At 45.5% G+C, this 12,642-nt stretch overlaps 2 protein-coding genes across 5 annotated transcripts in view; both read right to left on the bottom strand.

Annotated features, from left to right (window-relative positions):
• Window positions 1-660: 660 nt before the first annotated feature.
• Window positions 661-4,311, bottom strand: LOC118316214 (kazrin-A-like). Of its 2 annotated transcripts, none has more exons than XM_035643793.2 (6): window positions 4,199-4,311; window positions 3,490-3,721; window positions 3,280-3,381; window positions 2,611-2,777; window positions 2,267-2,408; window positions 661-1,510 (listed from the first exon to the last, which is right to left on the bottom strand). In XM_035643793.2, exons 1-6 carry the CDS (start codon window positions 4,258-4,260, stop codon window positions 1,352-1,354), a joined length of 864 nt encoding a protein of 287 aa, XP_035499686.1. In that variant the 5' UTR covers window positions 4,261-4,311; the 3' UTR covers window positions 661-1,351. The 2 variants fall into 2 exon arrangements, with proteins under 2 accessions (XP_035499686.1, XP_035499687.1); XM_035643794.2 differs by having other exon boundaries at window positions 4,206-4,311.
• A 160-nt stretch (window positions 4,312-4,471) lies between these two features.
• kazna (kazrin, periplakin interacting protein a) overlaps window positions 4,472-12,642 on the bottom strand; it is a 137,997-nt gene continuing 129,826 nt past the window's right edge. For 2 of the 3 annotated variants that reach the window (XM_047331339.1, XM_035643792.2), the window contains 3 exons: window positions 11,584-11,773; window positions 10,187-10,323; window positions 7,249-9,780 (listed from right to left, as the gene is read on the bottom strand). In XM_047331339.1, the coding sequence (XP_047187295.1) occupies window positions 9,610-9,780; window positions 10,187-10,323; window positions 11,584-11,773 (498 nt within the window). In that variant the 3' untranslated portion in view covers window positions 7,249-9,609. Of the gene's footprint in view, window positions 4,684-7,248; window positions 9,781-10,186; window positions 10,324-11,583; window positions 11,774-12,642 lie in introns of those variants that run through there. The other variant, XM_047331338.1, reaches the window with a different exon arrangement.

Raw genomic sequence — 12,642 nt, 5'->3', positions numbered from 1 at the left:
CTTTACTAATAAATGTCACACTGCTTCCTCTTTGCAACACACTTGCCAAAGTTGCTCTCATTCGTGATCTTCAAGCGTGACCAAAAGCTTTCTTCACGTTTCCTTTTTACAACCCGATGGGTTTTTGAATGTTGTTCTTCAAAGCAGCAATAATGATGTTAATTTGTTATTGCTGACATAAAACAGTTTCATGCTTTCATACAAATGAAGCTACTGTGCATTAGCATTTAGAGTCGTATCCATTCTTCCATTTCCTTTGAGCTTGGGCTTTGGTCTCCACCAACTCCCGGGATCTCTTCAGCTGCTTGATGTGAGACTTTCTTCACTCCAGCTATAGTTGCTGTCTTTTTTCATTTGGTGCTGCACATGTAGCATACAGGAGAAGGTATGTAGTATGTAGTAGTGCTATGTATGGAACTGGTAAGGCTGAATTGTACAGAAGCACTAAAACAATTGGCTGAAAGAGGCTAAAAAGCAACAATTCACTGCAAACGTGTGAAGATTATTACTGAATTGAGGTTTATTGCTATTGTAATTCTAGTTCTGTTGCACAATCCCCCCCCTCTCCCCATTGTATATCACTTTGTTCAGTGCCATGGGTCTGATTATTATGATTTTATAATTCATTTTATAACAAATATTCTCATTCGAACGGATCGCTTCAATATTGAATGTCATCTTTATTTGATTAAAAGTAAATCTCATTTTCACATATTTGCATCCCTTCACCTTTTCGTGGCGTTCGTGGACATACAACTCTGCATTCATCTCCAGTTAGCGCTGTTCAGATAACATTCCATGTTCACCACGCAGTATAAAACATCAGAAGAGGGTGCTACATTTGTTTAGACACGACAGTGTAAATGTGCAGGATGAAAAACGACTATCAAACATTAGTTTCACTTATTCAAAGTTCGCATTTTTTTGTTCATTGCACTCGGCTACAATGACAAGGCATCACAAACAGCAGAAGTGAATAAAACAAGAAGAGTTTACACTGATGTCTTAGTTCCCTGTATTGTACAAACATTTTTTTTAAAATCCCATTTCCCTCAGAGAAACAGACTGTCAATATTCAACAAACACGAACAATCTACATAGAAAAATAATCATTTAGCTTGAGTCCTTGGTGACTCGGGGGTTTGGGGAAGAATCTAAATACCACGTGCTCACAGTGGGAGTTTTTCTTATATCAGGAAACTTGTAAAAACAAGTCCTGTCCCTTTTACAAAGTGCAATCTGTCCTCTAAAGGCTCATCTTTCCCATGTTTGGGCGTACATGGAAAACAATTGTCCATAGTGAAGACCCAGCTGCGATGAAGCTGATGTCCGGTGTTGCACTCGGATGACCTCACACGTTGCTGACCTCGATGCTGGTGTAGCCGCGGATCGGACTTCCCCCGGCCCTGGGCGGAGTCTGGTCTGGCACTTCCCGAGGCAGAGAGCCATAGGCGCTGTGGCAACTCAAGTCCCGCCCATTGCGCGCTTTGGGGCTGAAGCCTGACGGAGGCTGGGAAAAAATAAAAACACACATTCCTTAATACGAGAAATTTATAAACTGCTGCTGATGTCATGATTTATCATGAGGGAAAAGTTCCCTCGTGTTTGGTAATCAAGGGATCTTTTTTTCCATCTACTTAAAACAAAAACAATTGATAACTTGAAGTTGAACAAATTAAATTCATTTGTCTCTTTCCAATTTAAGTTTTTATTTTATTTGGTAAGCAATTTTCTTTTGCCATCTTTCAACCCTGGACCATTATTCTAATGCAGTACTTTGAATTCTGCCTGTTGCTGTGCATGTTGTTTTTTCTGCACTATATTCACAATCTCATTAATGTTGTACATGGGCCGAGTCAGATGTCACAGGCTCTGTTTCCTCTACACTGGGAGTATCTGCAGGGTGAATGTGGCCAAACTTGATTTTGATGCTGATATTACAGGGGTACAGGGGTGACACATTCTAATACACCAAAAAAATAGATACTCTATATACCAAGGCACTTTTGATCTGGAAAAAATTAAAAGCTTTTATTAGTGTGGCTAAGGCACGAAGACTAAACAGAAATAAAGGAAGAGCAAGATATATTTAGGCCTGGGAGATTTAAGGAAGTGACATTGTCACTCAAATAAGAGGAAATGTACACTGCAGAAAAAAACCTGCAACAAATGATCCAGCACAAAAACACACTGTAGGCTAAAAATATTTGTACAGAGAGAAACTGCTCCTGAAAGTTTTCCCATCTAGTTATTTCCGGGCCCCCACCTTGACGGCCCTTCGTCTCAGCGAGCCTTCGTCATCAGTGTGTCGGCCGGCGGAGCTGGGAGGTCTGCCCAGGGAGCTCTGACGCTGCGGGGTCGGGGGGGTTCCCTGACCCAGACGCTCAAAGTCCTGCTTGGCATCTGCCCTGCAGGGAGCACAGGGGGAGGCTCAGGGTGTTGGGGATCTTAAAGGACACTAGAATGCACCTTTGTGCAGCAGATAATTACAGCATGTATTATCAGACATCTTCCGGTGAAGGGGTCTTCATTGTTGCCTACTTTGAAGTGAACAGAAGCCTCTGTGCTGGAATCTGTTTCACTGTCGTTTACGTGAACGTCTCCTCTCACCTGGCGGAGCCGATCAGCGCCTTCATCTCCTCGACAAGGTGTCGGCGGACCATGTGCTTGCCGCCGGGGATCCCCAGCGCCGTTGCCATGGCGTCGGTGTCGAAGGTGGGGTCAAGCACCATGACGGCTCCGTGAACTCCACTGTTCGGGAGACTTTCTGCAAACTCCTGGAGAGGTGGACGGAGAGAAGCGTGGCGCTGATGTTAAAACCGCGGCCGTTACTGGCCAGAGGAAGAGACAGAGACGCGAGCAGACTCTCAGAAATGATCTGAGACAAAGGACATACTGAATGAGTTGTGGACATCAGACATCCATTCAAACTCCCAGAGGATATTAACAGGATGTTCACGCAGCTTTATCTCTACACACCCTGGACGTGGTCATGCCTCATGAAGGAAACATTGTCCAAAATGCTTAAAACGGCGGACAGTGTTGACGCGGGATATTCATACTGCAGCATCGCCACAGAGGCTGTAATCTGAAAGGCTTTGTCACCAAAGAAACAACAAAAACAAAGGCTTCCTATCACACTGGGGCTTCATTACGCTCACATGACGGAGATCTTGTAATACATGTGTATCATCGTTGATCTTCAATTCATTTTGCAATAAACTGCAGGGCAAACTTTGCACTGACATTTGTCAGCCCTCAGTGTTTTCTCGTCCTCACCTTCAAGTCGATGTCTCGGATCCACTTGACGACCCGGTGAGACGTCCACACCAGTGGATCCACGTTCTGGTGCTCACACTGTATCCGGCGAGCCTGCAGAGCCTGGAAACCAATTTTAACAAACAGGATTTCATTTCTTTTTCTTTCTTTCTTTTTTTTTACCAGCAATACATATTCACTGCTGTCCTCTCTCTGAGGATTGGCTCCTACCTCCTTGTCAAAATGGACCGAGTGCAGCAGCTCGATGCCCAGCAGCAGGCTGACCTGGTGGAACTTCTTGTTGACGCTGAGGTGACGTTCGAGATCGCGACGCGTCAGAGAGTTCAGCATGCGTCCGTCGACCAGGTGATTGTGAAAGGCCTGCGAGTACTGAGGCAAGCCCACGTCGCTCAGCCAGGCCTTGGCCACCCAGTGGTGGTCCATGTCTGCAGCCTTGGACAGCCTGCAGACAAACGGTGGGACAGTTATCTCTCACTCAGCCACGCAGAGACATCGAAGACAAACTGAAGCCACAGGATGAAGTCGACCGACGCTGGCAGTCCACTGACTTCTCCTGGAACGCCTCAGTGAGATGGACGTCCGTGGCTTTGAGTGACACGTCTTGACAACTCCTGCATGGATTGCAGTGACATTTGGTTCAGACGTTCATGTTTCCTGTCGTGATGGCTTAATGGTGTAACAGCTCAGGAATTCTGCTGTGTGGAGCTGCTGCCACAGAGCCGCCGGCCTGACTGTGACCTCTGGTATCTGCCCACAAGACCAGTCGCTTTAAAATCAACATTGTGACTTGTGAGCTTTGTGAACAGGATGACACTAATGTTGTGTAAATGCTGTTACTATATATGCCCAGCAGATGGCGCTCTTGCAGCGCCACAATGTGTACAGTTCAAGTCAACGGTCTCCTGTGTCCCTTCCTCACCCTCTACCGTTCTCAGCATCTCTGTAATCCTCGATGGCCAGGCGGAGTTTCCGGCGATGCATCAGGCTGCTGACGCCCAAACCCAGCTCCAGGTCTTCATCGCTCAGTCCCAGTAAGACCTGCGAAATGTCAAAGTCGCCCTGTTAAGAGTTTAAAGGCAACTAAGACCACAAGTGTCCTCTGAAAAAAATGCCACGATATTGAATTGAAACGTGTTGATAATACGACATATTTGCAATTGTTCACGGTAGTGTGAGCATCATGTCGTTGGTCTTATCCAACCTTGCCACTCTTGACGTTCTCTGAGCAGGTGCGGATGTACATGGGCATTGCCATGACAACCTCGAGCCAGGCCTGCACAGTGCCCGCCCTCCACTGAGACATGGGTGTAGTCCTGGCCAGCTCCACCTGCTGGAGGCGGTCCAGCTGGTCCTCCGACCCATCCGACAGACTGAGGCGGGTGGGGCTGCAGAGGCTATCTGAGTCTGGGCGGGTGGGTGGGTGAGGGAGGGAAGGGGGTTGGGTGAGGGGGGAGACATGTGGGTGATGCAGTGGAGGTTGTGAGTGAAGTTGGAGGTGGCAGTGGCGATGAGAAAGCAAAATTGTTCAATAAGGCACACTGCGACAAATGAAAAGCAGTTTAACAGAAACATCAGCCCGGTGGGGGGGACAAGGAAGAGGGCACAAGTCATTTCTTCAAAACAAACCGGATTATAGCAACATCCTCAGCTCTTGGCCGCCTGACGACGAGCCGGGCGTCTGCCAGCCAGGCTGTAAACAAAGTTGCTGCTTTTATAAGCTGCTTCACACTCAAGCAGTCCATTAAACTGGCAGCTGTTACGGCTGCTGAACGAACACGACTCATCTGTCCAAATTAGCCTGCAGCCGCAGCTTGATGAAAGTACAGAAAAAAAGGTCTGTTATTAGGGGAAAATCATCTTATTTTGATGAATTACAATCATGTAAAGTCTGCCTCGCATTATTGCAAATCCCCATGGGGTAAGTTCTATCCTCAAATAACATAATGAGTCATTAAAATGCTCCTTAACTTGTTCCCTATAGTCTACGATTGCTTACCTGTTGTGATATTAGGTTTTTCACCCTCAATTATTCAGTCTCTGAGGGAATCAGACCAATAATATAATATTGTCCAACAACAACAGTTCACAGAGAGCCATCTGTCCATCTTTGCCAGCGGGTGGCAATGTAGCACCAGTCTGCACCTCAGCACTGGGAATAGCTTAGCATCATGTGTTGATTTTAACATTGAACATATCATCATTAGCTCTTGACATACTGTACAGGAGGTATAGATTTCGGGGTGTTGTAGACAAAGTACACAGGCAACAGTTAAACTACTGTAGGCGACACGTCCAGCACCAGACGATAAGGACAGTAACTAGGTGGTACAGAGAGTCACACATCAGCACAAAACTGAGAGGACTCCTGGGAGACTGTAACCACCTGGGAGTTCGGTCATGAAGGACGACCACAGAGTCTTGGTCCTGCTTGTTGGACCCATTACTCTCCAAAGCATACATTACATTTCACCTGTTATTTCAGTGGACAAGCAAAGATGTGAGATTGAACGATGCTCTCCGAGCCCAGCGCTCACAGATTTAGTTCGAAAGCACAAATTAAAAGGATTTGTCCTTTTCTCCCGTGGCCCTGTCTATTTCTGCGTCACCTTTTGTTTCAAACTGAAACTTCATATTACCTTGCCAACATGTTTTTCACTGGGAAATAAAGTCTGAATAAAAAAAAAGAAGATTTGAGGTAACTCATCGCAAACTGGATGCTTCTATGTGCCCTCCTGAGAGCAACGCATAAACTGAACGTACACGTCCGAGGGCCTTCGGGGACACGAGTTCATAATCCGCTGGAGAAATTTGGTCTTCTGCCAGAAATGCACTCTTTGATAAAACTCAACATGCAAGCCCCCCCCCCAACACTTGAGAGTCCTTGATAAAGACATGTTACATCAAGATGTCTCACATCCAGCTGCAAAGCCCAGGTGTTGGAGACTGGACTTGGTGCGACCTGATAGTTAGTTAGGTCCTCCAGTGAGGCCGACCATCTCATGACTGTATAGGACTACGTCAACTACTAATGGGACCATAGAGACTGTTGAGTAGTAGTAGTTGTGTACCAAGATGTAGGCCTACAGTGTATCTGACATTTGCCAGACTATGCAATAAAAATAATTTACAATTGAAGGGATCATGGGATGGGCATGAGTTCACAGTTTAACAATGAAGTAGCCTTTCACTAGCCAGTGCTCTCAGGTACATGTGAGCAAAAAGGCTGTCTACTATCAGTACACTAAATAAATGTTAGTACCTCACAGAAAGCTCCAGAAAGAGACGTCTGCTCCGCAGGATATTGTTGGAATAACATCAATGAGCAACAACAAAATACATATCATATACCCAGCGACGTGTCACTCGGATGGTTTGCGTCAGAATTTGATTGAACTTGAAGAAGTGCTAAGTTCCAGGGTGTTTCTGTGACGTTGTCTGAGAGTTAGGAGGCATCTGCGAACACAGTTTGAAACCCAGCACGGAGAAGCGATTGGAGCCGGTGTGGCTCGGTCTGATTGATTACTTCTCGGGTCACTGGACTGTGTTGAGAGTCCGGAGGGGGTCAGACAAGAGGGGGTCAGTGTTAGGGGTCAGGGGTCAAATCAAAGGCAGAACATTATCGACGCCATGTGCTGACACGTATGAGTTGTGCTCCAACAATCTGACATGGCTTCCTTTCCCTCCGCCACAATTTTTCTTATTAATGATATCAATATAACAGAATAGGGAAAAAATGCTTTGCAGTTTAAGTTAGTTGGAAGTGGGAGAGAGAGGAAAGGAGGCCATGTGGAGGCTTTTGGGATGCAGTCCTCTCACAGATGGAATCGCAGGGCTGAGGGAAGCAAACGCATGTGTTAAAAATGGCAGCCCCCACCGGCGTAAGGGACAAACCGGGATTAGAACAATACCACAACAAATGACACACGTACACACAGACATTAACACAGGGAAAGAGAGGACAGCCACATGTAAATTTAACGTTACTTATTTTATTTTAAAATAATCTTATTCTTCTCATTTAGTTCTTTTGAGGGTAATTTTGTTGCCATGCCTTTAAACGTTTGCCACTAGCCACTTCTACACATCTCAGGACCTCACGGTGGAAGTCCTCCAACAAGGCCTACATCTTTGACTTTAAATAAAACTCTTTCATAATAATAATAATATTAATAATTTCATTTCTGTAATGTTATCTCATTTACAAAAAGGAAAATATTTGTGGAAAATAAAAAACAAAGAGACCGTGGCTCAAAACATACAATGACACAATAGTTTTCATTTGATGTTTTCTTTACCCCCCCCCGCCCCCCCCCCCCATCAGCAGAGGATCATAGAAGGTTGGTTACATGAAAAAATAAAAATAGCCTAGATTTCCATACATGTCATTGAATGTGTAATGAGATGATCTGGTGGAGCTGTTGTTCTTATATATATGACTTAATACATGTTGACTAATCTTTGAATTACCTCTTGATTCACTTCTAAATCTGCGAGCCCGAATGCATGAGGAGCTAAGGGTCAAACGATAATCCCCCCACTGCTTGACCAACACTACGGTTTTAATACAGCTCCGATGTAATCTGTGACACCGTGGTGTTCCAGGTGAGACGGACAAAAACCCAGTGTTAGTTCAGGGGGAGAAAAGACTTCCTGGGGGGGCAGTGCAGACTCCGGGTCAATCCAACACCAGGGATGAAAATAATCCATGTCTTTAGTCATTCTGTAGCTTGAAGAAATGCTATTAACCTTTGGCACAAAGTTAATTGCTTTTTTTCCCCCTCCGCAGCAATGACTTGAACTGGCACTTGTTATTGTTATAGCAGTTCTCGATCATCCCGCTAAATTGAGATTTTCTGCTGAAACGGCCTAATTCCTGGGGTTTTGGAGAAGCTGTAATGAGTCTAATATTTACAATGTTAGCATAATTGATGTTTATGCGATCACTAATTTTGAGATAATAGCTTTTTTTCAGGCTTCTCAGAACAATTCAAACAGCCCCTTTTTAAAGTGTTAATAAAATGATAGCCGGGAGCTACTTTGAGATCTTACAGAGAGAAAAAAGGGTACAAAGCCCCGTGGATGAGAGGAATAATGATTTCATCGCTGGGGGTTTTCTTTGTGACTGTTGACTTTGTTGACCTTTACTGTTTCAGAGGAATTCTTTGCTCGACTGGCCTTGTAGGTGCAGATTAAAAATGTTCAACGTTTGGTCGGGGATGTTCAGCTCTTGAACGTTAATCAGAGCACATTCTGAATAGCAGAGGGTCCACTTTTTAATATTACGACTTCATTTTAAATGGATCATGAATAAATACCATGAAATCAGTAACTGACCTCTCTCCCTCTCTTTTTTTTTTAACAGACAGTTTATCACCGTCTCGGCAACATACCCAGAGAAAGACATTTGTGTTTAGTAGGGTTTTGTCCAACATGCATCTGTGGACTGGGACTGTTTGCATGCATGTCACACATGTACCTTCTATCGTGACAGATAGAAAACACATTTCTTACATTTCCTGTTTGGCCTCATGTTGCCACGGAACAAACTGTTCTGCATAGAAAGTTCATTCCTCGCTTAGCAGCGTCTTTGAAGTCCCATTTGAGGAAACATCAAGGAGTGCCTCCGCACAGTTTGTCTCGGCGGTTGGGGGACGTTGTCGCACAACCGCGCCGGAGGTGGATTTGAGGAGTCTGCATGTTGCCTACAGGAAACTGTTCTCATCATGGCAGTGTGGCAAGAGGGGGATGGAGCAGGCAGGACAATAAACAGGGGGGAGTTCAAGTTAAAAAGGTAGCGAGAGGAGGGGGGGGGGGGGTACATGTCAAAAATAACAAAAAGGCATTCAGGACAAGGAGACATTTACACGCACAGAGTGCACATCAACTGTTGTTATTTACAAGTACAGCAGTCCTTCAAGTTTCCAGTTGAGTGAAAACAAAAAGTCAAAATGTAGAGAACAATTCAAAGATCCAAGAACACATCCATGTGGTCGCCGTGTCACACTGTTCACTCTATTTACAGGACCGTACATACTGTACATACATACAGGTGCAATTTGCTCGTCGAGGTCGAAAACTTCAGTCAAGCAAAGACGCGCCTCCGGCTTCTTACATGGACTCTGACCACGTGTGTGTGTCATGCACACACTCACACACATGCACACGTGAGTATGCATTGCGTGTGAGACTGCACAGGCACTCGCATTATTATATCTGTACACACTGACATCAAACGCACACCCATCCTCTTACACACACTTCAACATATTTCTGTCTTCTGATCATTTGCCACAACGGCTCTCCAGGCGGGGTCGCTCGGACATGTGTGCTTTACCAGTCTGCATCTTCCTCAATGTAATAATCAGGTGTTGAAGTACCATCAAACAAACCGGGGTCGAGGGACTTGCGCTGCTTTCCCCGGGCGAAGACACGCGACAGAGAGCCCAGCCCCATCTTCTCTTTCTTCTTCTTACGCTTCGCCTCCTCCAGATCTTCTAGGGACTGGAGGAGGAGAGAGGGAGAGAAAGAGAGAGAGAGAGAGAGAGAGAGAGAGAGAGAGAGCAGAGGGGAGAAGAAGATGAAGAGATGGTCGAATAAACAAAGATGCAAGAGCAGAGCAGTCAGTGCAGGGGTGCAGAGTGGGCGATAAAGACCGGGAAAGATAAAGATCACAACACAAAAGGGAAGTGATGCTTTACATGCTGCCAGGCAATGCGCTCATTCAACAACTTCAACTGCCTTCCACATGAATCCCAGTCCCGGCTGCAGAGTGAGCACGCAGCGGACTGTGTGCAAACACAAATGCAGCCAGAATGACGGTGGAGAGAGAAAACAATGACAGCGGCCGGCCAGGGGGACACCTGGCAGTTATCACGGAGGAGGTGATTACTTGGTGGGCTGCTCTTACATTGCAGAGGGAGTGAGTCCGGTGGCGTGGCGAGTTGATGTCGCTGGGCGTGGACGAGCGGTCCCCCTCCAGCGCCGAGGCGTCGGAGATGACGGAGGGCTGACGCGAGTGGCACGGGCTCACCCGCACGGCGGCCACTAGACGGGACAAGGGGGGAGAAGAGAAAAGGCTTGTTTTCTTTGGGGTGTGTGTTTGGAAACCAAGAGTCGTGAACAGGGAAAATCTGGCTCCTCTCAGTAAAGCCACAACACCCTTAAATGGAAAAAAAAAAATGGATATTTTTCATAAAAGCTCCTCACCAAAAGCCTGACATTATTTGCAATCATCTGCAGTTGCTAGGCAACAGTGAAAACAGCTTCACAGGGGTTGAACGAAAGTGTGTGTACAAATGAGACTGATACCTACAGTACAGTTCAACCAGTTGCTTTGCTATTTGAGGGTTCGTTTTCCCGTTTCTTTTTTTTTTGTTTCTTTGCCTGCGTCTTTCTCCAGATGCCATCAATTAGTCAGGGACACGTTTGAACCCGTGGCTCTGGGAGGACTGAGACGGACGTCTACCCTTGTGCATCCAGTGATAAAGATAGTTTGTCTTGTACCTGGGAGGTGTCCGTTGTCCAGTTTTCATCTTTAGAGTGATTATGTTTAGTTTGAACTTTAGAATTAACCTCTCAGATAACAATTCAAGAGCTTATATAATCGTAATGAAAGCTCCAGGCTGCAGTTATAATATAATAACAATTATTTAATGATAATGTTGATAAGGCTGGTCCCTTTGTGTAGCTGAAATTCAACACAAACTGTTGAATTGTCATTCAATTTTGAAAACATCACAGTTTTTTTTATATGAGAGTGGGACAAGGCCATGGTTCAAGGAAGTTGCCACAGACATTGCCGGCTCTGCTCCTTCATCCGTGCTGTATATCTGTATGAGTCAGATAAATGGTGAATCTCCAGTGCTTAAAGTTGCAAAGGCCCAAACCATTAAAATCATTACAGTCAGGTGAAATTTAAAAAAAAAATTAAGACAAAAAATTTGAAAAAAAAGAAGCTTTTCCTTAGAAACTGGGTCAAGTTATCGCAGACAAAGCTTTTGAATTCCACAGGAAGAAACAGCAGTTAACAACCAATCCTTAGCTGCCACCGATCTCAAACACAGAGCAAACATTTGTGTGCAGCAAAGACAAATGGAAGAAAGCCCAAAGCCCAAAAATTTTGTTCACAGCAACGGCTCCAAAAAAGCGCATGAAATGTCACGGACAGGGCGTCACGAGAGGCCAGGGATGTGGTCATGTCGAGCGGATGGCACGAGCGAGTGTGTCGACGTGAGAATGCAGAAGGTGAATGATCTCAAAATCACAGTGTGCGATTTGGTTTATGCAAAGGATGGAGGGGCCTACCTTGTCTGTCAGTGGGGTGCCCCGTGTGGACATAGAGTGTCTGCTGACTCTGTCGGATCGCGGCCGTCAGGGGAAGGTCAGCCTGCATCACCCACTCCTGGTTGTTGCCGTTGACAACCGCCTCGGTGGGCATGGCCAGCGAGTGACGCTTGGGCACGTCCTTGGTCAGGGTGGCTAGTGACTGTTTGGCCTTAAGAAGGTAGACACACAGTTGTAGTCAGGCAGAGAGTAAACCAACGATGACAGTGAGAGAGAGATCCTGCATGTTTTTCACTTCCTGTGTTGTTTTTGACTTGAGTGTGGTTCCTGTCCCTGTTGTGGTTGTTTTGATTTATGCATATTTTGTATGTAGTGTTATGGATCCAAAAATCCTACTGGAAGTCTCTGAATACATGCGGATACGTGAGTTCTCCCCTGGGCTCCTCATGTGTTTGTTGTCTCGTGAAAAATGCAGCTGCATTCATGTTCGTCTTCTGTTGTGTGAAATCTCACTACGGCTCCTGAGAGCAGCGTCGGAGAAAAAATATGGACAAAATATCTGGAGGTGGTGTTTGTCGGGGGTGGAAGTTAGGGGGTTGGCGGGGTAGAAAAATGGAGGAACAGGATAGAATGGAGCTTTTCTATGAGTTTAATGAATACATTTGCTCTGCGGTCCCTTGTCACAGGGCACAATTCACCAGTTTTTAGCAGGAACAACAATGAGCCGCTGGAGCCTTGCGAGATGTGTGTTTTGTGTCAAGAGCTTTGTTTTCTTTGTGTGTGTGTGTGTGTGTGCGTGCGTGTGCGTGTGCGTGCGTGCGTGTGCATGTGTTTTCTGATTAGCCTTGGCACATTAGTGTTCAACAAATGCTTCAAAATCCTGTTATTCTGCGAATCATATCACCATGCCAAGCGACAACAGGCTGCAAATCAACACCCGGCACAGTCAGCTTCACTGCAATCATCTCTACCTAGCAGCGGTCAAATGATTATCAATCATAGTCTTTGCTTTCGCAAAACAGGATTTAAATCACAAACCTTTGGGGTAATCATTAGTTGTCAGAATTTTTATGTATTTAT

This window comes from Scophthalmus maximus, chromosome 3, assembly GCF_022379125.1.
Source record: "Scophthalmus maximus strain ysfricsl-2021 chromosome 3, ASM2237912v1, whole genome shotgun sequence".
NCBI classification, from domain to species: domain Eukaryota; kingdom Metazoa; phylum Chordata; class Actinopteri; order Pleuronectiformes; family Scophthalmidae; genus Scophthalmus; species Scophthalmus maximus.
Note: the sequence above shows the minus strand (reverse complement) of the source record. Positions and strands in the feature narration are given on the sequence as shown.

What these genes read in the sequence shown, in the direction of transcription:
- LOC118316214 (XM_035643793.2), bottom strand. Translation starts at nt 4,260, where the DNA reads ATGCATCGCCGGAAACTCCGCCTGGCCATCGAGGATTACAGAGATGCT. An exon ending in CGGTCCATTTTGACAAGGAG is followed by an intron (nt 3,382 to 3,489) that starts GTAGGAGCCAAT and finishes ATTGGTTTCCAG; the next exon opens with GCTCTGCAGGCTCGCCGGAT. An exon ending in GCGCTGATCGGCTCCGCCAG is followed by an intron (nt 2,409 to 2,610) that starts GTGAGAGGAGAC and finishes TGCTCCCTGCAG; the next exon opens with GGCAGATGCCAAGCAGGACT.